Source organism: Chenopodium album, chromosome 9, assembly GCF_948465745.1.
Source record: "Chenopodium album chromosome 9, dcCheAlbu1.1, whole genome shotgun sequence".
Lineage (NCBI taxonomy): Eukaryota > Viridiplantae > Streptophyta > Magnoliopsida > Caryophyllales > Amaranthaceae > Chenopodium > Chenopodium album.
Genome location: NC_137842.1, coordinates 460,543 through 487,118, shown reverse-complemented (window position 1 = coordinate 487,118; position 26,576 = coordinate 460,543). Strand labels below are relative to the sequence as shown.

Genomic DNA, 26,576 nt, shown 5'->3' with positions numbered 1-26,576 from the left:
TTTAGCAATTTAAAACACATTATGACTCAATGAAGCATAGAATAACATTTATTCCATGTTTTTGAATCTTCAACGTTTAGTCATTACTAATATTGAATGGTGTTTTGATAATGGCAAGAGTGAATAACATTTATTTAACTCTAGCCAATTATTAGTGGTGAAATACTGGTTCTACTTGTAAAGTTGCAACTTTTGCTTCCAGACTCGTAGATTCTACTAGTGAAGTAGCAACATTTGCTTCTAAACTTGTAGATTTATTCCTCCTTTAGCTAAATTCTTCCTTTAGTTCAACCAGATAGTGAAACAAGACATCATATGTCCAAGAAGTAGCAATATGCTAAATCAATTTCTATAATATACTTCTTAAATTGGAACATTTCCATTCTTTTACCTTCCAACTATATGAGGTAGTTTCGAATCAATTGGAATTGGTCCATTTAATTTGAAACATTTGTTTCATAACAAATTTTAGCATGTAAGTAGTTCTAGGTTTGAGAAGTAGCAACTTGTTTGCATTTCTTGGCCTATAACTTCTTAATGCAATCCTCATATATTATTCCTAAACCTTTCCCATTTGAGCCACTTAGAACACTTCTCTTAGGTTCAAAATGATGCTTTGCTTAACTGCTTTAAGCACATTTCATGATTTTGATAAGTCTACTCAAGCATCATTCATATTAGAGTTTAATCAACTATTTAACTTTTATATAAAGTGGATGAAGAATAGCGTCAATTGATCAACTTTTGATCATAGAGATTTCCAATCACTTTCTTATATTCAATCATATTGAAGATAAGAGATGTTATTGGACTTTTATACTTGTCTTTTAGAGGGTTTGTACCTCCCATCTCATTATATCCCTTGAAAACACTTTTCAAAATGAAGATGTGTTGGTATTTTACTCAAACATTTTGAATAAATCCAACCTTAGACATGTGACATGAATTTCTAAAACTTGCCTTTTAGAACAATCTTAGCAAAATTGGAATATAGGTTTATGGATTATCTTTTAAACTTTTTGAGAACGTTTCTCAACTTTATTTTCAATCGAGGAGATTATATAAAATAATAAAATTAGAACGACATGTTACTTATAAGTAAACGCAAAATTCAATTATGTTTAATAAAATTTAAAGTACCATAAGCGAATTAAATTGGTAACTTTAAAACATTTATTCAATGTTAATTGATCCCAATTGAATTAAATGATTCCAAGATCCTTTATTCGTGCAATAATTGACCGGACTTTGGCCCTGCCATCAACCATTACATTTTCAAGGTGAGTAAACTCTTTACTGATTACAACTCTTGTAATTCTTGGTTGAATAATTACCCATCACATGTTTAATTATTACCCTTAGCTTCAAGGTTCTAAACTTTATCTTTAGGTAACCTTGTTGAGTATAACCAATTAAAAGTGTAGAATTTGTCCTACCCCCACTCCCCAATGAAAAATATGACGCCCAGCTTTGGCATGACCCATCATAAATGTCAAAGGTTTCATCGGGTTTTTAATTGGAAAAACTACCTCGATATTACTGGGAACTAGATTTATTATGTTGTGATTAAATAGTGAACTCTAGCGCATCATCACAAAACATAAATAAAATCTAACATGCATAATAAACTGAATGCATAAACAAGACATAGCATGGCCCCTAATCCTAAGAAAACTAATAAAGCAAAAGCTCCCACTTGAACCTTCATGGATCTTATCCACCTTACTCCTTTGGGCCTTTACTTCACGGGCTTCTTGGATTAACTGCAACCTGTAATACTATTCTATTCTATCCACTTAAATAAAATAAAATAAATTACAAAAATACTTTACCGGTACGTAGACCGTACTAAGATTACAAAAATACATCACGATGCGCAAATCGTATTTAGCAATCTACTGGGCCATACTAGTCATTATATAGCAGTAAATAATATCATATATTATAAAGTGTCACATAACAAATCACTCATCATGCTTTCCTAAACTACAACATCGAATGATCATAATTAAGGAAACATGACACCAAAATATCTCATATTTTAATTAATGCAATTAGATAATATCATATATTATTCATGACAATCAATAAAATATCATATATTCTAAATTAGTCATGAGATAGAATCAAATCTTATTTTAATCTTAAAAGATAAATCATATTTATCCTCAAAGATTATCCTAACAATGTTAGGAAATTCTATCCTAATTACTAGCCAATCACAAAATTTTAAATCAATTATATCCAAAAATAATTATGGGATAATCACATTATTTAAATCAATCTTTATCTTTTTGGAATATGCTCAGAATATTCTAACAGATTTTATCCAAAATTAACAACCTTAATTAAGGATAATTATCAAAAACCAACTTTTGAAATTTGATTTTATCCCAAAATAAAATCAGATTTTATTTTGAAATATCTTTAAAATAAAATAATTTTAATAAAAACCTTTTTTTTTTTTTTTGAAATATTACCAACTGCCACGTCAGCAAGGGGAAACCCCAGCCAACGCAGCAGTCAGCAGTTTCGCAGGCGGCATTTCAGCCCACCCGCAGTGATCGGCAGCCCAAGGAACCACCAAACCATACGCCTGAACACAGTCAGACCAGTGACGGTTCCCTGCTCCGCCGATCTTCCAAAATAGCTCCAGCCTGGAAGGTTGCCGCGCCACCGTGGCCAAGTGAAGCCCAGCCACACGCGGTACCCTTCCCTCTGGTGGCGAAACGTCGGGCTGCTGTGACAGTGGTGCAACAATTGCGCCCCTATCTCGTCGCCCTTGCGCCACCCTCCTTTACGCACCCTTTTCGACCACCTGGGCAGCCGCCGTGGCCACCTGATGGTGGTTCATCCACCCAGCCACGGCTGCCCCTCCCAAATTCAACCTTTTTTTTTTTTTTTTGATTTGAGATTTAATTTAATTAAACAACATTTGTGAAATTAAATTAGATTGGTCTTTTGAATTGAAACATAACATTTAGGCCTAATTCAATTTTGAAATCAAATTCACAATTCAATTTCAAATTTTAGGGTTCTTCATAAAATTAATTCCATTTTAATTTAACTTTTAAATCAAATTATTGATTATACAAAAAATCATATTTTATGTATCAAAACAATCCAATTAAAATTATGAAGCATAAATATTCGAAAATCATCAAAATTAAGCACACAATATCAAAATTTTAGGGCTTTATTTCAATCAAAATTTTCGAAAAACTAGGGCTTAATTCGGATTTTGCTAGAACAAATTGAGCAATTAAATAATATTTAATCATATCCCAAAAATTAAATCTCCATTTAATATAAAGATTGAACCATAATTAATTATTCTCCCTCCTAATTGAATTAAAATTGTGGACTATCAAAGAATTATAGTCAATATGTGTAAATGCAATAGGCTAACTGATACCACGGTAGGGAATTATAGGTACTACGCAGCGGAAAAACATGAATCATATTCATACAGTACCTAATCCCAAGATCTAATGCATAACACATAAAGAACATATAATCGTACCTTTGAAGCGTGATTCCACGTACGATCGAGCAAGAACATTGGGAGATAAAGAACCTCAAGCGTGATTCCTCTACTTGGTCCACGGGCACAGATTAAGACCTCCACTAATGCTAGTTAGTTGCAATTGAACCCTTCAATTGACCTTCTATGGAGAAGTGCGAGCAACGAACCACCATGAACCACCACGAACCACCACACGCGCCACCAAGGTGGCCGGCCGTACGGACGAGGGGAGGAGAGAGAAAGCCGTGAGTTAGAGAGAGGAATTAGGGTCTTTGGGATTGGTTGCCTTGATGTCAAAATACACTGTGTGTGAATTATGACTCTTACATCCAACCCTAGGCATGGATCTTATTTATAGATCTCATCTCTAAATAAGAGCCCATGTCAAAAGCCCAAAACCTAATTCCAATCTAACTATGCTAGCCTAATCCAATTCATGATTAGTTAATTGCTCATGAGGCCCATTAATGGGCCTCTAACTTGTTTAACCCAATACCCTTGTGTGTGACTTTATAGGATCCATTCTAGAGGGCTTTGGACTATTTGACTAGTCCAAAGATCATCTCTCATAGTCTAGCAACAGAGGATGACGCCCCAAAAGAACGAACTTATTATCTCCATAATAGTGATCCTTGATATATCTAGTAATTGCATTTATCGAAGACATAACTCCTTCATAAATGTGCTGCTGTCATCACACAATCACCCCAGAACCTAGCTGGAACCTTAGACTGAAAATAGAGAGCCCTAGCTGTTTTTAAGAGGTGTTTATGCTTCCTTTCAACTACTCCATTTTGCTGTGGAGTTTCTGTGCAACTGGATTGATGCAAAATCCCTTCCTTCACATAAAACTTCTTCATTTCACCCTCACATAACTCAGGTGCATTATCAGTTCTAATGCTTTTGATCTTTGCACCAAACTGATTATTAATGAACACTGTAAAATCACATAAAACTTGGACAACATCTGATCTATTTTTAAGCAAGAAAATCCTCCACTATAGTCAAGAAAATTTTACAACCAGTATGTGTAGCTATTTTATTTGGCCCCCAGATATCCAAATGCAACATTTCAAACACTTTAGAAGTTTTGATAGAACTATGACCAAATGACAACCTGTGTTGTCTAGAAAAATGACAAATCTGACAAGTACAGGACACTAAATAATCCTTAGTGTCTAAATCAGGTTTAACCTTGTCTAAATGAGCTATTGGCATGTGTCCTAGTCTCAAATGCCATAGCTTTACATTATTGACTGTACTAATATCTAACACAGAATCCTGAGATTTATGAACTGCAGCACAACTCGACTTTTGCAAATCTTGAAAGAAAGACCTCTCCAAGCAATATAGACCATCTCTCAATCTACCAAGCAGCAGTGGCTTGGTCAGAGTAGGGCCCTGAACATAGCATTCATCACAGGAAAAATAAGCTACACAATTCATGTCTTTGCACAATTTTGGAATTGATATCAAGTTAAACTGAAAACCAGGCACATGCATCACATCCTTTAGTATCAATTTATCTCCAAAACAAATTGTTCCTTTATTTTGGACAACTAATTTTCTCCCATTAGGTATAGTAATATTGCTAGCAGAATTAGATAGATTATGATAATCTTGAAACAAGCTTAGATCATGACTCATATGGTCAGTGGCACCACTATCAATAATCCAATGAGAATTACTGAAAGATAGAAGACAGAAAGTACCTTCCACCATCGCTGCAATTTTAGCCTTCTCATCATCATTCTTCTTGTCTAGCAAAGAGATAAGGTGATTGTACTGATCAACTGTTATAGTTGCACTGTTGTTTGTGTCATCAGTGTGCTGAAAAGCATCATCAAATTCATGTTAACCATGAACTGCAGCTGTAATGCCTTTTCCCTTCCAATTCTCCTTGATTTGTTGTGGATAACCATTGACCTTCCAGCATCTGTCAATGGTGTGACCAGCAATCTTGCAGTGATCACAAAAATAAGGTGATATTCTCCTTGAGGACTCGTTCCAGGACTGTAATCCACCTCTATTAGTTCCAGTATTGAGTGAGCTAGAAAATCTGCTTCTCTGTTGATTGTTTGGTTCATAGAATCTTCTTTTATGAGCTGCTGCAAATGCTACTCCTTCTCCTGCACTAGAAGCAGAATATACTTCTCTATGCCTTTCTTCTTGCATTAACAGCCTATATGCATGAGATATAGTAGGCAGAGGATAGAGCATCAAAATATTAGCCCTAACTTGACTGAATTCTTCTCTGAGTTTCATCAGAAACTGTATAAGCCTTTGATCTTCTTGAGCCTTCAGAATCTTCTTAGTGATTTGGCATGTACAATTGGCACAAACACAGACTGGTAATGGATTTTGTGCATCATATTCATCCCAAAGCATTTTCATCTTAGTGAAAAATGTAGAAATATTCTCAGATTCTTGATGCATATCTGCTAACTGCTGCTGAATAGTATAGATCTGTGTACCAGAAGTCTGACCAAAATGTTCTTCCAAATTTATCCAAATTTCTCTAGCAGTGTCAAAATATAGAACACTTCGAGCTATAGTGACATCAAGAACTTGAATAAACCAAGATATGAGTGTACTATTGCATCTATACCATGCCTTATGTAATACAACATTAGATGGATCTGGTTTTTCAATTGAACCATCAATGAATCCAAGCTTATTCTTAGCAGATAATCCTATCATCACAGATCTCTTCCATTCATTATAACTACTGCCATTAAATTTTTCAGAAACAAGCTTATACTGTGAATCACTAGGATGCAGATAATAAGGTGATGCAGGATCAATCGAAGGATCAGTAATTGAATCAAAATTTGCAGCCATACTTTCAACTGTTTAATATGATTTCAATCCAAAAATTCAAGAAGAAATCGAAGATGAAGCAACTAATATTCTTTGATAGAAGAAACAACTTCACAATCAACAGAAATTCTGCAAATAATCTGGAAATAACAATCACAATCAAAGAGAAATCTTACTGAAAAACGCTGGAACTGATGATTATAACCACTTTTCTGGAAAAACAGATCAACAAAATGAATTCCCAAGCTCTGATACCATGTTACAATTTGTAGTGATTGAATTTGTATGAAAAACAAGGAAAAATTGAAAGAAAATCAATTGATAAGAACAGCAGAATTTAGAGAGAAACTCAGCATTGTATTATGATTTTGTGTGTATATTTGTGAATACATCATCAAGCTAGAGGCAAGCTATTTATAGAGATCTTAATACAATGTAGAAAGCTCCATTACAGCATCTAGGGAATTAGTTTGTAATGTAACAAACTAATGCTGACTGTACAATTCTGTTATAACAGAATGAGAGCTATGCTCCTCTGAGTGGCTGTGACTGACTGCATCTTCTGGTTGGCTGTGACTGACTGCATTGCTGTAATTCACAGCCTCACCATGGGTATATTCAACAACAATTAATTAAGCATGTATCGTACCTCTACTACTCCATCCGTAGCTTCTTACGGAGTAGATGAATAAATAATCATGCGTGTACTTGTATCAATGTACCAATAACCAAGATCCATGTAATGTTAAGCCTCATTGTCGTTGCCTAAAAATAATATTTCAATTAATCCTTATAAATCATTAATTCAATAATACTGATTTCAATGTCAATAATTTTAATTATCAAATGACAAATAAATTGTTTATTTATCATATCAATAAACATTATTTCATTCCATATTCAATAAATGAAAAGAATCATCGATGCAATAATGATATGGATCTAAGTAGAGCTAACAAAAATTAACAAGGACAGATCCTAACTCTCGCATAAATTGAGTGTTTCTTGCCAAAATTAGTAATGCCAAAAATGTGCGATTATGTATTGTGTTTGGCTTAATTCCCTCAAAAGCTCATTAAACAAAATTCTTATCATTCAACTCATCGATCTCTGAATTTTATAAGATTTACATTGATCCCATATCAACTAGGATTTTAAAAGATAATACTTATGCTAAAGTAATTCCTAAGAATTCCTCAAAAAAAAAAAAAAGTAATTCCTAAGAAAGTAATTAAAATAATTAGATTTTCCTAAAACTAATCTAAATAAATAACTAAATCTTTTAACCTTGCGTAACTTTAGATTGACGCCACTCAATCTCATGGTTAATAGATTACTGAAAGAAAGTACGTACGTAATTAAAATGCATTTGATTTGCATGATTCAAAAAATAATATACTACATTGAGTCTTCAAGGAAAGGATAATCAGTGTAGCCAACAACGGGATCAGAAGTATAAAAAGTCTCTCGATGGTAGTGATTAAGAGGTGCATTAATCTCAAATCTTCTAGGCAAATCTATTGCATTTCTAGCGGCAAGTCTGAAATCATTTCTTTGTGGAGTTACTATATATATAGTCCATACTTACCAGCTTCTATTGCATTTCTAGCGGCAAGTCTGAAATCATTTACAAGTGAAGGTATTTCATCAACTCTAAGCCGCCTTGGGGGAGAGAATTGATCAGTTTCAATGTTGTTGCCTCGAAGTTGAGGTGACAGAGTCTTATCAGTGGATGAGATTGGAGCTTCCCCGTTTGGTTGATAATCTATGATTTGCAACAACAAATAATTAAATTGGTAATTTTTTACTAAGGGAAGTTAGATAGATTAAGAAATTCCAAATTTAAGAGAAAAACAAGAATCACAAAAGGCATAAAATAGACTTATTATTAACAACAATTTTACATACTCCCTCCGTCACACAATAGCTGACACAATAATTTGAAGGCAAGTACGTACCTCGACTGGAAACTCGTCCAACATGCCAGAGTAGACAGAAAAATACACCTCCCTTTGCCTCAATTTGTTGTTTCGTCCATATACCAGCAGGCGTGTATGGATACCTATACAGGCCGATTGAGAGAGTATTTGAACAATTTTTTTAAAATGTAGTTAACATATATATTGAATGAAGGTAAAGATATATAGAATTAGGAGCCTCAAGCATACCCTTGAGCAGTTTCAGAAACTCCAGTTGCTTCAGATATGAGCAAACCTCCTTTTGAAGTCCGTTGAGAGTAATATAAAATCGCATGTGCTTGAGCTATTTTTCCATAAGACCTTGATCTTGTAAGTGGTGGTAAAACAACCCTAAAATTTAGACATGATATTTAAGATTAATATGTCTATAACTTGGAAGGAAGGAAGGAAGGCCACTATTATCAACACATACATATTATAAAACGAGCATTGCTATCTTATGATCTATCGTTCATGAATGATATACATGGCATAAATAAAACAATCTTTAATTTGAAGGGAATTAAAAGTCAAATCGTTAGCAAGATGAGGAACAATTCACGACTCTTTATTATTGAAGCTAAGATTAAGGCGTTTAACTAACCTTTAAGCAAGCTAATGAGAAACATCAATATCAATATCAATATCAATCAATATATCAATATCAACATGTTGTTTTGTCATGTGTCACTAATTTTGCCATTTGGCATATGATGTGTCGCCAAATCATAGCATACTATATATAATTGAAAAACTTCATGCGTGCATTAACGTCTATGTATTAATGTTTAATTTAGTTGATAAACTCTTCATATACATAATAATTTCCCTTTGAATATAACTGCTTAATAATTACAGAATAATGAAGTTTGTAAGAAATTAATTAAACATACTCCATTTTTATTTTGTGCATTAAATCATAAAATTGTAATTATAGAGTAAAAGATTATTGTGCATTATGGAGTAAATTTATAAAGATTTGATTCATCATTTTTTATTTTACAAAGAGTTTATTTTAATGCAAAAAATTTATTCTTATAGTCAAACCAACTCATACAAGCCACAAACTGCTTATACTATCATCTTAAAAAATAAAAAAACAACAACTTACGCTCTCAGTGACAAACAAGCCAAAATATATATAGTTCGATTAAAGTAATACATTTTTAATGACCGGGACATCGTCCGGGCCCATAACTAGTTTATCATTATTTGTGTTAGACCATTTTATCTTGATCAAGATCTACCACTAAATGAGTCATTGCAAGTATGTAGCCCTATATATTACAATTTTTCTCAACCATTGGCTCAACCCACCTACAGGTTACGGTGTTATTAAAAATTTATAATTTATATTCCTATTTCATGATCTAACTTAGGTATTGAAATTCAACTATATAATAGAGTACCAAAAATTAAACTTCTTTTAGGTTCTCATGTATGTGGCTTTTATTAGGAAATTTCACAAACCATTAAACCAAATATAAAAACAGAAGATAATCTATAATTAACCCATATAAATATGGGAAGTTAGTAACAGTAACTTTTGGTGCTATTACATTACCACCCCTGAATTCATTAAATTGCCGATTTTGCCCTTGCTTTCTCACCTACTTCCTCACCTTCTTCCCCTCTGTCTTTCCATCTCAGAAGAAAAAAGGTCAGAGTATTTAGGGGAAACAATGAGAGAGAAAACTAAAACTTCAGCAACTCAAGACCACCGATCATCCCTTTCAACGATGGGGCTTCGATTCTTCTCAGAGTTTCGATCGTCACATTCATCAGGTCCGATCTTTTTTCTCTTTCTCGATTTTGTTTCAAATTTTTGGGGTTTACTTGTTCGATTGTCGTGGATTTTTGCATATATGTTCCTGTTGTTTTCGAATTTTTTAGGTTGAATCTTTGTGGGTGTATTTGTGCGTAGGAAAAAGAAGAATTTCTTGAAAAACCCAGTTCTTTATTTTACAATTTTCGTTGATTCAAGCATGATGATGAACTGGGTATTTCTTTTTTTAGTCAATTTTTTTTTTCTTAACAGAAATTAAAAATGAATGGAATTGAAATAGAACAAAAAAAAAAAAAAAGAGATTCTTAGTAGTTAGGAAATTGGGGTTTACTTTTAATTTAGTGGTGAATAAGTTAGTAATTTCCCCTAATTTGATTTTGAACAGAAGGAAAGAAAGAGGAATTGACATGGAAGAACAGGGCTTGGAAGGTGGTCAACCTGTAGATCAGTTGAGACATCCATTTGGGATCATCCCTACTCTGCAGTATTCTTGAGGTAAGATCTCTATCCTTTTTATAATAATCTAATATCAAATTTTGCAAAAGGCTGAAAATTTAATGAAGAGATACATAAAAGAAAAGCAAACAAGAAAGATCAGTTTCTTAGAGTAATTGAACAAATTAAAATGTCCAACGGGGTTGAAATATACCCCATATTCAAAGTTATTATACATAGGAGTGTTAATTTTGTAATCATCAACAAAGTACTAATGTCGTCATTACAATATAATCCTACAACTACTTCAGCCTTCCATTTTGCCATCCAGAGGGCAAGGTTGCCCACAGGTGGGGTCGCCTGGGTGAGGTTCTTGGTGGAAATGAACTTGTTGACAGCGGAATTGATTTGAAATTTAGAAGTATGGATACCTCAGGATTTATCTGAATTCTGCATGCTAATTCCGATGCTTTTTTCCCATGTTTTCATCTCTTGCCCATGTTTAGATGCCGTCAATCTATGAAATGCAAGTTCTGACATCTATAGCATTTCTCTCTGGCAGAAAATGTTGATAGGACTTCCATATGTGAACTTGAACTTGACCAGTATAAAGCAGCACGATTCAGAGATGCAATTGAGAATTCATATTGGTTTGAGTTGTTCATTGGTATGTTAATTACTGGTAGTAAAGTTGCCACTGCAATCGTAGATTCGTAGCATTATATTCTTTCTCATTTATGCATCTAAGTCAAGAGAGGTTTCACATTGGAGTTTGACACTATTGTCTCAGCTATATCTACCTTGTTTGCATGTTTCTGTATCACTATTTAGCTTGACTATTTTATGCTGACATCTTGCTTTCTCTTTGCTGGTACCTGGCTACTCAATGCACCTCAGATGATTTACCTTTGTGGGGTATGTCCGTAACATCTTTATTTTCAGCTATAATTGTAAAATGGCACATTTATTCTTTATTAACTTATTTATGTAATTTCTATGTGTGCAGGTTTTGTGGGAGAGCTTCGTTATGATAAAAATGGGGAGAATGCTAAGCACGTACTGTACACACATAGGAACTTCATCATCAAGTATAATGGGAATCATGTAATTTTTTTTATTTTTTTTAAATTTTTTTTTTAATCTTATCTCTCTTGATTGATGTTTTCTACTCTTCTTAAGTTTTAACAAGTCAAGCTTTTTGTTTAATCTTATACTTATGATTTACCAGTCTTTCATGTCATGGATGTGTATGGGCAGAAAATTCAAGGTGAAGGACTTACTGACCATTTATGCCAGGCAAGATTCTAAACATTCAGTTTTTGCTACACATTTGCTTCTCAGGACTAATATATTGATAATCTGACCTTTTGCCATTTCTTAGTGTTGTAAGATAATATGATTCATTTCTAGAAGTAATTTGGTAAAATCTGGAGAAAAAATATGTTTGATTACATTGTAATTCATCGAGTCTAATAAATAGGCATAGTGGATCGTTGAGTCCATTCTCGTGTATTGATTTATTTTTCTTTAGAGAGCAAATAAGTAGGAGCTGAGTGGCATATGGTTTCTTATAAACTATTTCATGAATGCATTTTTAGATACACCTTCCTATAAAATTTTGATATTTAATTTAATGTCTCGATAATTGTTATGGAGGATAGGAAGCTGAATCAATCACTGCAGACTTTAGTTTTTTCAGTATTGATATTGAGGTTTTTATCTATACTTCTTTTTGTTATAGAATGGGACTTCAGAAAAGGTGGTGAAGATAGTAGAAACTCTCAATGCAGGTGAAGGTCGTAAGGTTGTGAGGCTACTTTATGAAGACTTGGAGAAAGAAATTTGATATAGTCTGTGAAGCAGCTCAAATCAAAGTAACGTAATACACATTATTCAATAGCGTATTAGAGAACTTAACTACTTGATTTAATTTTATTGCATATAGTGCATCTAAGATTTAAGCATTAAATATCTTGCAGGACTGTGCCGAAACAATTTTTAGGGAGGAGTTGGAAAAACAGAGAGGGGCCATGAGAGATACATGAAGCTGCAAGAACAAGGGAAAGCTGAGCAAGCAAAGAAAGACTTAGGTTAGTTTTGGGATTATATTCTCACTTTTACTGTCAAATATATTGATTGTATGTTCTGTCTGCACTTCTTAAAGAAGCAGGAAACAGATAATGTGCCTAGAGTAGATGAGCAGCTAGATAATCTGCTTGGATGAGCTTTGAATAACTTAATGTACGAGCTATCACATTTTCTATAGAATACTTTAAACTAAGCAAACCAACCTCCATAAATTTTATAGGCGATTAAATTTAATATGCTTAGTTTATATATTTGCATACATCCTACTAACTTGATACATAAGGCTTCAGATCCCTTTTGCTTTGTGTTTGGGTTGATGAGTTGGAGGGAACAGCCTAGGGAGATAATAAAGGCAATAGATATGTATTCCATTCTCTCTTTTGATTATAAAAAAGGGGAGGGTAATTAAAGGGGTTCATTTTTCTGACATATGATACACCAAACTACTCACAAGCGCAAGTCAGGTAGTTATGGGATAGACTTTGTGAATTAGCTTTAAGCTACACACATAAACACCAGAAAGGCCGAGTCTATGTTATATCAGTTTTGGTTTATTTCTTTGCTTTGTTTTCTGATGTGTATGTAGGTTAGTGTTTTTTTTCATTATATTGTGCCTTGTGTATATAAGTCTAGGCCATGATTTGCCCCAGCGCTCTATAGCAAATTAAGTGTATAAGCTGTTAAGGCAGCTAGAATAGTAGAACTAAGTATCTTGAATGTAAAGTATCAGTTTTTGCATATGACTTAATCATCATTTAGATTTCTTAAATTTATGTCCGCAAGTTAATTTTACATTTGTTCTTTTTTGTTTGCTTATCTCTGTAACTGATATATCTGCAGGTTAATAATATCATGGTTACAAATATCTCTTAATATGGGTGACATTCAGAATGCTCCTCTTTCACAAGAGGAAACTACTTGTAGCCTTGTAGGTCTCTTTTGTATGAACTTCAGGTATAATACAAGCTTAATGTTTATTGTGTTTTCATCCGTGATTAGCTCTATTTCTATTTTTATTATACTGTTTTATTCAGATAATTTGGGATTAAGTGGGCAAGGCTGAAATATCTTGGGCCAAGATGTTACTTGAGCTTGAGCTTGAACAAGAATGCATAGAAGTATACATGAGAAAAGTTGATGTGTCTAACCACTCTGGAGCTCAGCTACAACTGGCTATTGATGATTCAGAGGCAGTCAGGTAGAATTTGCAACCATCTATTCTGCAATTGAAGAACTTCCATTACATGCAACTGTCACCTACATATCGTTGTTAAAACAAATCTTAATGATCCATGATTTCCATTGTGAATCTTTGTAGATTTTTAATGTAATTATGATGTATTCAGATTCATTTCTTTGATCAATTTCTATTAACATTTATTTATGTCAATTTCATACTATAATTCAGATTTTGCAAAAGGCTGAAAATTTAATGAAGAGATACATAAAAGAAAAGCAAAGAGGAAAGATCAGTTTCTTAGAGTAATTGAACAAATTAAAATGTCCAACGGGGTTGAAATATACCCCATAATCAAAGTTAATATACATAGGAGTGTTAATTTTGTAATCATCAACAAAGTACTAATGTCGTCATTACAATAGGATGAATTTTGGAATCACTCAATAAAGTCAATATTGGCTCAGCTTTACAATGAGACTTATTTACTTAAGCACAAGTTTAGGTATTGCTCCGTTAGTCTTAGTGTCTCATATTACAAAGTTTGAATTCATTTATAGGTAAGTCAAAATTAAAAGCTTATTTTAATACTTTTGACAATATTGCCCCTTTTTATGAGTTGTCATTTTTTTTTCTTTTTTTGTACTAATGATGCCTTTTTGACATCAATCCCAATAGTTTCTCCCTCTCTCTCTATAATAATTCTCAACTAATTTTTCTGTCTCTAACTCCACATTACACATATGTACACTCAATAATTAATTTTAAGGAATCTATAACCTACTTAATGCTTGCGAAAAAAACTCAAAACATGCTTTGTTTAATTTTAGTACTTTTAGAGTTAGTTATATGTTTAATTTACTAAATATATTCAAAGTCAATATACTCTACTATTCAAACCTATAAAAACTCTTTTGTAAAACTATACAAAGACAACTTATTAATGTTAATTAGGAAAAAATCTTGATTGTTTCCACACAAAAAAAAAAAAAAAAAGGAAAAAATCTTGAGCATAATTATTAAGTGAACATAACTTATAATTATCATAAATTTATTTATTTAAAATGTAATAAACATGTATCAAAAACGTTTTTATTACTTAATACATGTATAATTGCACCGATTAATCCCCATTCCCCACAATATTAATGAATTTGATTCACATATACTTTTTTTTTTTGGACAGAGATTCACATACACTAAACAACCATACAATTTGAAAAATCTTACTGGGACAATTGACAAGAATAAAGTCACAAATTTATGACTACAAAATTCAGTGGGAGAGACTCGAGAAAGAAGAGAAAGAGAGATAGAGAGGAAGAAATAGGAAGAGAGGGAGACAAAAAAAAAGAGGGGGGATGGAAAAGAAAGAGAAGGGTCAAGTGAAAAAGACAGAGAGAGCCAAGAATGAAAAGGGCTAGAAGAGAGAGAAAAGGGTTGGGAGAGAAAAAGAGGCCAGGAGAAAGAGAAAGAATGGATAGATATATATAGATAAATAGAAAAGGCAATGCCGAGAGAAAGAGATCGAGAGAGAGAGAGAGGGGGGGGGGGATCGAGAGGGCCGGTTAAGAGATGAAGGTGCTAGGAAAGAGAAAGAAGGCAAGGTCGCGAGGGAAGAGGGGGTGAGAGAGAAAGGTGCTATGAAATAGAGAAAAGGTACTTCAAAAAAGAAAGAGAAAAGGCAAGCCATAAGCTAAGAGTAAAGGGCATGTCGAGGGATAGATAAAGAAGGGCCGGGAGAGAGGGGCCAAGAGACGGGAAGAAGGATTTGGGAGAAGAGAGAAAATAAGAAAGAGGGGCTGGGAAAAATAAAGTGAGATAGAGAGAGAACGAGGGCCAAGAGAGATAGAGGAGGTCGAAAGATCGAATAAAGCTAGAGCACTAAATAGAGATAGGGGGATGGGAAAGAGAGCGAGCGAGAGAGAGAGAGAGATTATTAATTAGTACACTTAAAAGCCATTAAGTAGTTATATAAATCATGAGAAAGAAAACGCTTTATCATGTGTTTCATATTTACCCATACACAATATCACTCTTAAAAATACATATTTAATCAACAAACCAAATTAGAATTCAACTTATCTATTGTTTAAAGCCCTTAGCGCTCTTTCCTAAAACAACACAAGAACATCCTATTTATAGAATAAGATGCTCGATTGCTAAAAACACTATAATCGTTCAAATGTAACTAATTAGCATAAACCAAACTTATGTGCATTTATATAATCTTAGAGATAAAAACACACAATTAACATTACATATATTGCACCGATTAGTCCTTAAATTAGGGCTAAGCAAAACTATTTGAAAATTTGAATATTTGTTGATCCGATCCGGATCCGATCCAAAAAATTTGGATATTTGATTCGAAAAAATTGGATATCGGATATTCAAGATAATCACACACAATAATAACATTAATGATTCAACAAGCTCTTTTTACAATTCATTAAATTATGCTCCCCTAATCAGCATGTTAATAACACCTCAAACTACGAAACACGATCACATCCACGAATCTTACATATCTTACTGTCGAGGGGGCATGCGCGTAGTGTAGGTTGCTGGGAAATTCATAATCTCAAACTACGAAACACGATTACATCTATGAAACACGTGTGTTGACTACGATTTAATTTTTTTTCTAGATTGTTTGTTTTTATACCAATTGTTTTTTTAAAATACACCACGTATGGATCGCACTATGTTTCTTACTTTACATTATGTATACACCGCACTATTTTTACAACACAATAAGCCATTTCTAAAAATAAAACACATTGCACTTGAACTAATATTTTACACACATTTCAATCATTACACTTCTAATAGACAATTTTTAAAATATACTCTATATCAATTTTTCATTGTTTGTATTACAAAGCCGGAACATAATAACGAATACTACACGGACCATACAAATTCGCGAATATTACTTATCTTGCCGTCGGGGGGCACGCGCGTAGCGCGTGCACCAACGACTAGTGTAAAATAAACATGAAAAAATACAAGACAATGTAAAATATCATTCTTCAACGCACATTAACAAGGAGAGATCTCTAATACTAGTAACTGACTTAGCATGTTGCTGGCATACTAGTCGTAATCAATGTGTGGCTATCTTCTATTAAATTGTCTTAGTTCATTACTTATCATCTCATTTTTGTAGATACATCATACAATAAGTCATCATTGTTAATTCGGTTTTAATTATTTGAGTTAAAGATTAAAAAGACACAAGAACCGATTTAGTGAGAAATGTAATATATACATGTAAGTTTTATTGTCACTATGTGAAAAATGATACATAAATGACCTGATAGTAATCTAATAATAAGATAATACTCAATAATTACTACTAGTTTTAAAATGATCTTATTTGTTTGAATATTGAATTTTGTCAATACGACCCAAATTTAATCAAATCGAAAAGAATCTGAATTGGATTTGACGATAAATCAACCTTATCCATCCAAATAAAACTAAATTAAAACTTAACCGAGCTAAAATAAACCTAAACGAAGCAGCCTAACCCGAAGTCATCCGACCTAAAACTAACCTTGTTAAAATCGTTTTGAACCCAATACGAATTGATTCGAACTGATATAAATTTAACCTAAACCTGGCTCGATAAATCTTAACCTAAAATTGACCCTACCCAAACCAAGGCGACTAAAAGGATTACCTGAATAGCTCGGACCCGTCGTGCGTCAACCCAAATTTTATTTGGTTAACCAAATTGCACCCCTAAAACGATCATAATCACAAGTATTGGGACTCGAACGCCCACACAAACAAAAGATGAAAAAATATACGGAGTATATCGCAAGTTTTCGTATAATCGTACGTAAACAACTAAACAAGACAAGTACTCCATAGACACAAAATATTCAATACTCCGATTAAGCCTCTTTTTCAGTTTGTAAAATTGACATCATACTTACTCGCCAATTATTTTGTCATTTTGATTGACTTTATTTTCTTCTTCTTCAATCCCAGATTCAGATCCATCAATCTTTTATAACTAATACCCAGGTATTGTATCAATCTTTAACAAATTGATGTTTAATTTCATCTAATTATCATTCGTTTTCCTGCTTTGCCGTTAAACCTGGAATTTTAATTGTATATTTTCTAACCCCGTTCATTTTCTGCTTTCAATTTCTTATTTCATACATTATATATACTTAGTTAATTGGTTGTTAAAATTAACCCAATAATCTTCTTGTTTTGTTGCAGCAATGGCTCTATCTTTGCAGCGTTACACTTGGTCAGATGACAACAACCGTTTTAATCATCTCTTGAAACAAAGGTCAAATCTTTATATCTCTTTCCTTCTAATTTAATTTATTTTTTGATGGGTGTTTTAAATTTGCTGATTATGTTTTTGGGATTAATTTTTCAGAATTAATAATGAAAAAGAGAGGTCAATGTCAATTGCAATTGAAAGGATTGATCATTTGCCTGAAAATTTAATCATTGAGATTCTGTCAAGGTTACCTGTGAAAGATCTGTTGCAGTTTAAGAGTGTTTGCAAATCATGGCATGCTATTATTTCGAGTCCAAATTTCATATCCAAACACCTGAATAACTACTATAACAATGATGAAAGTTGGCGCCGTTGTATCCTTGTTCAATATTATGTTACCCATGCTGAACTTCAGCTGTATGAGCTGTTGCTTGATGAATCTCATCGAGTTTTAGCTGATGAAGTGTTATATAGTATGCCAATGTATAGCTCGTATATTTGTGGTCCGTGTCATGGATTATATTATCTGTACCAGTACGATTCTAGTGGTCGTGCTTTGTGGAATCCGGCCATCAATGAATTTAAACCCTTGCCTAAAATAATTTGTAAGCCTGATCTTCCGTCTGAATTCACTTATGCTTCTAATGAAGTTTATGGTTTCGGGTTTGATCCTGTTAGTGGAGACTATAAGGTGGTTGTTATGAAAGGTTATTGGAGTACTAATGATGATGATGAAAGTGATGTCAAGCATCCTGTGTCAGTCCTTGTCTATTCGTTAAGGACTGATTCATGGAGGTATTGCGGAGATCTGGCTAGAGCTTATGATTTGGAAAGTAATAAATGTTACATCTATGTGAATGGATGTTGTTACTGGTTTGGATCACTTGAATATAGTTCTGAAGTGATCATTTCTTTTGATATGGCTACTGATGCATTCAAAGAGATTGATGTTCCAGACTATGCACAACCAAGCTCTAAGTGTCTTGGAGTGTATGATGATTCTCTTGCGTTTCTGACTCTCCATGAGACAGACAAGAAGTTCGAAATTTGGATATGGAGTGAGGAGTGTTGGACCAAGAAATTTACTGTGGGACCATTGTCAGATATTCGGAGTCCTGTTGGTCATTGGAGAAATAACAGGCTCTTACTAGAATGTGTTGATGGTAAGCTGGTCTTATTGGATCCCGAAACACCACAAGAAATTAAAGATCTTGCATTTCAGAAGGAAAGGTGGTGTGAAGGAGTTTTTGCTTACATGGAAAGTCTGGTTTCGATCAAAAGATAAGAACGAGGCAGGGCTGCAGCCTGAGGAAGTTGAAGCAGAAAATAACTAAGTATTGGATTCAACATACCAGTGCAAACCCAGCCTATGTTTGTCAAGTGCTTTGTTTAAAAATGAAGTGTTTTTTTTTTTCTTCTTCTAGCAAGTACTTCAGAGCTGAATAATGCCATCGATAGTTATATGGTGAAATATCTTGTAAATTAGAGATAGCTTTGATGTGTTGTCGGTAATCTGCTTATTTTGTGTATTCCAATTGATGAAATAAGAGTGCCTTATCAGCTCATCTTAGTTTGTTTTTTTATGTAAAAAAACATGTTATTAATATCTCCAAAAACTAGTTATGCTGGAAATGTGTTACACAATACCAAACACAGGCTGTGCTGCTGTTGACATCATCTTCTTCGTATGTTCTTATCCTTGCATATGGTACATGCTTACGGTACTAACAACAGCTGATCCTTATTCAGTTGCAGTGGCTGTTTAATTTTAAGATATTCTTTGCAAGTCGGTTCACCGATAAGGGCAATAACTCAACATAATGTTTATCTTACTGGTGTTCAAGTTATTTGATCTAAATTGTCTGTTTACTCCTCCCTAAAGTGCTGTTCAGGCAATAGGTTGAGACTAGTGTATCGTGGGCTTAGTCCATCTATCTTTACTATAGTTTTGTGTTAAGCATTCTCAACAGTTTGGAATGCATAAATACCTTCTTGCTAATTGTAAAATCAAAATCAAGAAACTAATTTGCTTTCTTTCATGCTATCAAAGCACTAGCAGCATAGTAAAGCCTTAACACCGTTTATTCCTAGTTGTGAAGTGTGATAGTCCGTACCATTTTTGACAAATTATTCCCATATACTACATATAAATTAAATTTACTTGATGCCAAACATAGATGAAACACAATACATCTCAACTATAAGGACCACGTTATCGCACAATGCATCAATATTTTGGATTCATTGCGTTGTTATTTAGCAAAAATACTGAGTATTGGCTTCATGATTGAGCAGATAAAAACAAACAAGATAAACTAAACGTTGGACATGCATTGAAAATATGTACGAGTATGATAAATTGATAATGACTTATGATAAATTGATAAAGACTTAATGGTACCAAGTATATTGTATTTATTACTCGTTCTTATACGGAGTACTATTCTCATCCAAAATTCCAAACAAATCAATTATATAGAGCCCTTGATGCACACGCTAACAACGTGCTGAGTAGAATTTAATCTCCATCCAAACAAACAAAAAGTGGCTCTTAGCTTGTTTGTCGTATTCTAGCTAACAAACTTGACAAATTATTTATGAGAGAATAGCTTGAATATTATTCATAGGTAAAGTATTTATACAAAACCTAAGAACATAAGATAGGAAACAATATTCCTAAAAGATATACTTTAATAATATCAACATATAATAAACCTAAATATATTATTCTCCTAATAAGATCAATACAGAAAATATATCACACATATATTTTCCGATATTATCTCTAACAAAACTTCCATTTAAATGAATAACGATATCTTGTCCCCTGCCTACACAATGACAATTCTATAGAATATGGAGTAGTAAGTTATTTTATTGCAACTTGGGCAATATCTAAGATAGGGTTACTAATTCAAATAAAATGTACGATAATCGAGGTTCAATTAATTTTGTTCTTAATTTTGATAATTAATGACCTGATTTTAATTAGGTTGGAAAGTAGATTTCTAGGGCTTTCCGACGATATATTAGTTGGTTTTTTTTTTTTAACAGAGATATATTAGTTGTTTTAATACAAGTTTGGGATCAAAAGAAAATAATAAATAATAAAATAAACTTGAAAGTCATGATAAAAAAATTTCCCACCTAAATGCAAGAATGAGGTCATTTTGTTTTTTTTTTTTTTTTTTTTTAAGGTATCATATTTAATAATTTTGAAATTTAATATTAGAAGTTTCTACGATTACAACTATAGCTTATCAATTTATCCTTAAAAAATGAAATAATTTTAGTAGCCCACTAATAAATAGACTCCTACATTGAAATATGTCACTACAAAAAAATGTCCATATAGAAACGGAATTCTAGCGACGGAATTTTATCCGTTTTTAAATTAGAGACAGAATCAAAAAATCCGTCTCAAAATTAATTTAGAGAAGGAATTTAAAAATCCGTTTCTAAATTAGAGACGGAATTAAAAATTCCGTCGCTAAATTAGCAACGGAATTGAAAATCCGTCTCTAAATTAGAAACGAATTTTTTTTCCCTTTGCTAAATTATCAACGGATTTTTTTTTCCGTTGCTGAATCTAGCAACGGATTTATTTTCCGTTGCTAAATTTAGTGACAGAATTTTTTTTCCCATTGCTAAGTAGCAACGGATTTTTTTTTTCCGTTGCTAATATGAGCGACGGATTTTTTATTCCGTCTCTAGATAATTTTTGAAACTAATTATTTAAAATATTACATTAGAGACGAATTATGTAAGTTAAATTCATCTATAAATTAGAAACGGATTTTCAATCCGTCTCTAAACTAGAAACATATTTTTAAATCCGTCTCTAAATTAGAGACGGATTTGAAAATCTGTTTCTAAATTAGAGACGGATTTGAAATTCCGTTTCTATAAGAGACGGATTTTAAATTCCGTTTCTAAACTAGAGATGGATTTTAAATTCCGTCTCTAATATTTCTTTCATTTATTATCAATTATGTGCGTAAAAGTAAACAAATAATATTTGGTATAGTTGGTAAGAGTTTCACTATTTGACATTGAGGTCACGGGTTCGACTCCTATTAACAGCAATATTGCGATTGAAGATTCCGTTGCTAAGTCCAGCGACACAAATAAGTTGTGCATTGCACAAGTTTCATCTAATAGTAGTCATACTTTATAAATAACCTCACCAAACAGTAAAAGCAAGTTGCAAACAATAATTGGACAGCTCACCAAAAGTACTGAATATATGACCACACTTTATAAAAATTCGTTTATCTGGCAGATAAATCTGTATTTGCCCTTTTAAGCCTAATTTCATACTCCGATCTTTAAATTCCTAGATCTTTAAATTCCTAGATCTGTTAGTTGATCGTATGGTCGTACCCGTGTTTGAGTTACGGATAGGTGCCATATATGCCTATATAAAAAGCCGAAGAGCCAACCTTTTCTTCTCACCATCACAAATCTCTTCTCTCTACTATAGTTAGTCGTTCTACACATTATATCCACTAAACACAAGCTTTGGCTTAGTTTTGTTGTAAGTTACTCTAATCTCTATACTCTTTCCCTTTTAGTTTTTAAAAATAAAATGTGTCCTTAATTTATACAATTTCTATAAAATGAATTCTTGGGGCTCAATCATCAGCTTAAGTTTTTTGTTAACATGGTCTACTAACAAGGTATCGAAACCAACGTGACAAAAAAAGGTCAAGCCGATGGTTGAGGCCCAGGAATATATTTTACACTCTATCATTAACATAGTCAAACATGACACTAATGCTAATTTCAAAAGGCTACTCTAGATTACATCTATTACCAACGTGTTTTAACTGCTACTATACACTTTATAGTGGTTAGACTCTCTTTTAATGTGTGGCTATTTAAAACAATATTGAAGATTTATTCTTCATGTAGCTTTAGCTCAAAACCTCTAGCAACAAATTTAGCTTAGGCATGGTTCAATTCATCTTAAAACATTACTTCGTAATATTTAATAAAATTAATTTTAGTTTGATAAAATTTAGTAACTTTAATAGAAAATCAGTAGAAAAAATAATAATAATAATAATAATAATAATTTTAATTAAGCAAAAATATTTTAAATTTAGTAAAAATAATTTCAATTCATAAAAAAACAAAGTGCAGTTAGGCCTAATATAGTTACTATTATGTAATTATTATGACCTAAAAAGGCTAAAATGGTAAAAGTTATTCCATTACATACTTTAATTTTAAATCCGAATGAGGTCAACATATATATGTGTACAAGTTTAACCAATTTGGGTCCTTTTTGTCAAATTCAACTACATATGACCTAATCATTAAGTACATTTAGTTCCTAACCATTTTAGGCTTAATTTTTTTGTAAAAAAAGTTGATTTCACCATACGTAATATATGATATGTTTAAAATACTAACCAAATAACCCCTGTAACACTTACAAAATAACCTTTGTAACACTGATGAAGTAACTCCTAAAACACTACTATACGAAGTAACAAACATAATAGCTGGCCACACATATAAGAAGTTGTGTACAACTATATATATATATATATATATATATATATATATATATATATATATATATATATATATATATATATATATATATATATATATATATATATATATATATATATATATATATATATATATAAGTCTTTGTTAGAAGAAATTAAATGAGACTTTTAGGTCTTGGATGGTTTGATTGGCAACCTATTTGAAGGAGATTTTTATAGATGATATATTATATTGATAACTAGGTTAACAATTGTGTGATGCATGGATTTAAACAAAAATACTTGTGAATACGAATTTTTTTATAACTTGATGCATAAGGTAATAAGTAATTACTAAAATACTTCTCAAACAGTACATATATCATATTTTCTCCGTTTTTTTATTGCATCATGAAAGATTTTACGCTTGTCAATGCATTACTTAAACTATTAATTTTTAAAACGGACGTAGGAAGTAATTTTTTAAATTCAAAATATTGCATAAAAAATTACATAGTTTGATGGTAAGGCACTTAGTTCTAGAATTAGAGATTGTGTGTTCAAATCTTGTGTAGAACTTTTTTTATTATTATTATACATGCTATGAAAAACATAAAGAAGGAAGAGCCATTTGGCGTAGAGATGGGGGTTTATGTGATACGTGGACGTTGTTAAGAGCGTCTTTTAATAAATCAGCATAGATAGATTGATATTAATGTACTTGTCATAAATGATTTTTTAAAACTATGGAATATAATCAATGATATCTACCAATTAAAAAGATGTGGTCTAATTTAATTGGTGTATTAATCATTTTTTAAGTAAGCAAGATCTTAACATGCTGAATATTCAATTCCTATGCAGGTGGAAAGAGTGACGAACGATTGGTAATATATACGAGAAGTACATATATAGCCAGTATGAAAATGTTGTCAGCAGCCACGATAATGGTGGTAGTGGCTATGCTATCATTGACCATCGTGAAAAGTAATGAATTGGAAATTAGGAAGGATTTGAAGACTACCGTGACATTGGATCTTACTGATCAGGGTACTTCGGGCTACAAGGCATTCTTGACGAACCTGCGCGATGAAGTGAAAGCCCAAAACGGGGTCTGCGGCTTACCAACGACGAACGGCACACCATCAAAAGGCAAGGAATATGTTCATGTAAAACTTATGATTAGCAAGGTTCCGGAACAATGGGTCATCTTAGGAATAGATGTGATGGACCTTTATGTGGTGGGTTATACAGACAATGTCATGTACGAGGATCCGAAGAATAAGAAACGCAAGGATTATCGTTCCAATTTCTTTGTTGACACTCCTAACGCTGCCATCAAAAGCCTTTTCGCAAAAATGAATATAGAAAGAACTACCAAGTTCTCAAGCACCTATGGCAGCCTCGAGAAAGTCTCTAAAGAAAAAAGAGTGAACCTCAGCTTAAAACTTAAACTCCTCAAGGAAACCATCCTTGATGTTTATGGGAAACAAGATCCAGAGCCCAAGAAAGAGGCTAAATTTGTTCTTGTTGCGGTCCAAATTGTTTCCGAGGCAGCACGTTTTAAATTCATGGAGGAAGCCATAGTTGATGTGAGAACTGCTTCGACAAAAGCCTTCAGAGATAAAATGGTTGAATTTCAGAATAATTGGAATTCAATCTCTAAATCTATTCATGATTCAACACCTCCATGCACTAAATTGAAACCACAACAAACAATCAATAACAAGAAATACACTACACTGGATGACATTAAAAACGACATGGCCATCCTTAAGTTCAAAAGAAGTAAATAAACTAGAAACTGCTCTATCGGATGCTGATGATGTACGTTTTCGTTGATGCATGAGTTGTCATCTGATCGATCATACATCCTACTATCCTAGTTAATGTGTATGTGTGTACGTACTATGTATCATTTTCTACGTTTTTATCTTCCGTGTTCTATCTCATATGGACTATGTGCATGAATTATCAATAATAAATAAGCAATGATATTATATCATTGAATCATACATGTAATATCACTAGGTGAAAAAAGGCAATTGGAAGCGGTTCAAACCCGGTCTAAGGCACCGGTTTGAACCGCTGCCTATGTGAGGGGTGCCAAAAACATGGTGTTTGGCACCGGTTCAAAACCGGTGCCATAGGGTGTAATAGGCACCGGTTAACTGGTGCCATAGGGTGGAATAGGCACCGGTTAACCGGTGCCTAATACTGCTCTCCCGCCATTTTTTTTTGGTGGGTGGATAGTTTAGGCACCGGTTGCTGCCTAACCGGTGCCTATTAGTCAATTTTTTTTTTTCGTTTTTTTTCCATCGTGCAATAATATTTTTAAAAAAAAACCTGCAATAATAATAACCTGTAATTCCAGCAATTATATTAAATATAATAATTAATAATTTTATTATTATAATAACTAGTAATAATATTATTAATTATTATATACAAAAATAATATTAGAAACAAGAATTCAATTATATATATAGATATAAATATTCCCAAACGCAATACAAAAAAAAAAAAAAAGTTACTTACATATACAAATAATAGTAAGTACACATATATAATGAATAATAAGTTATATAGTTCAAAAGTTAACATAAATAATTTACAATTACAATGCCATTTACATGTTGAAGGTGATGAAAGACGCCAACATGTCACAAACTTCATTAAGCTCCTTGATTGTCAACGGACCATCCTTTTGGACCTTGCAAAACTTGAAATACAAAAACATTATTTTAAAAATAATTAATTAGGCAAACAATATGTATTTTATCAAATATTACCTATATGACTTCTATATAGCCCATTTACTACATTACTTATCAAATGAACTATTTCTTTCTCATAACATGTCAATATTGGATAGTTGTATGTGTGTAAGCCCTAAAATTGTATAGGAGAGCATTTTGTTAAGGTTTATGACACTTTTTACCCAAAATGGCCCGAATATGGCCTATATGACCTTACTTTGCCCATTTCCTACATTTCTTATTAAATGAACTTTATTTATCTCATAACATGTCA

The 26,576-nt window shown here is 32.7% G+C and overlaps 2 protein-coding genes and 1 long non-coding RNA gene across 11 annotated transcripts; all 3 read left to right on the top strand.

Moving 5' to 3' along the window:
- Nucleotides 1–9,936: 9,936 nt before the first annotated feature.
- Nucleotides 9,937–13,997, top strand: LOC145558169 (uncharacterized). 9 transcript variants are annotated; one of them, XR_014092385.1, is made up of 10 exons: nt 9,937–10,089; nt 10,476–10,585; nt 11,088–11,192; nt 11,423–11,440; nt 11,532–11,629; nt 11,783–11,821; nt 12,267–12,399; nt 12,505–12,615; nt 13,454–13,567; nt 13,648–13,997. It is a non-coding gene; the product is annotated as an uncharacterized LOC145558169 (long non-coding RNA). The 9 variants fall into 9 exon arrangements; XR_014092383.1 differs by adding an exon at nt 10,837–10,946 and having other exon boundaries at nt 13,454–13,997; XR_014092389.1 differs by having other exon boundaries at nt 12,316–12,399; nt 13,454–13,997.
- A 3,624-nt stretch (nt 13,998–17,621) lies between these two features.
- Nucleotides 17,622–19,674, top strand: LOC145558168 (putative F-box protein At3g10430). The gene is made up of 3 exons (XM_081619315.1): nt 17,622–17,828; nt 18,033–18,105; nt 18,199–19,674. Exons 2-3 carry the CDS (start codon nt 18,035–18,037, stop codon nt 19,325–19,327), a joined length of 1,200 nt encoding a protein of 399 aa, XP_081475441.1. The 5' UTR covers nt 17,622–17,828; nt 18,033–18,034; the 3' UTR covers nt 19,328–19,674.
- Nucleotides 19,675–22,500: 2,826 nt separating this feature from the next.
- Nucleotides 22,501–25,553, top strand: LOC145559315 (antiviral protein MAP-like). The gene is made up of 2 exons (XM_081620737.1): nt 22,501–22,579; nt 24,408–25,553. Exon 2 carries the CDS (start codon nt 24,464–24,466, stop codon nt 25,337–25,339), a length of 876 nt encoding a protein of 291 aa, XP_081476863.1. The 5' UTR covers nt 22,501–22,579; nt 24,408–24,463; the 3' UTR covers nt 25,340–25,553.
- The last annotated feature ends 1,023 nt before the right edge of the window (nt 25,554–26,576 follow it).

What these genes read in the sequence shown, in the direction of transcription:
- LOC145558168 (XM_081619315.1), top strand. Translation starts at nt 18,035, where the DNA reads ATGGCTCTATCTTTGCAGCGTTACACTTGGTCAGATGACAACAACCGT. An exon ending in AATCATCTCTTGAAACAAAG is followed by an intron (nt 18,106 to 18,198) that starts GTCAAATCTTTA and finishes TTAATTTTTCAG; the next exon opens with AATTAATAATGAAAAAGAGA.
- LOC145559315 (XM_081620737.1), top strand. Translation starts at nt 24,464, where the DNA reads ATGAAAATGTTGTCAGCAGCCACGATAATGGTGGTAGTGGCTATGCTA.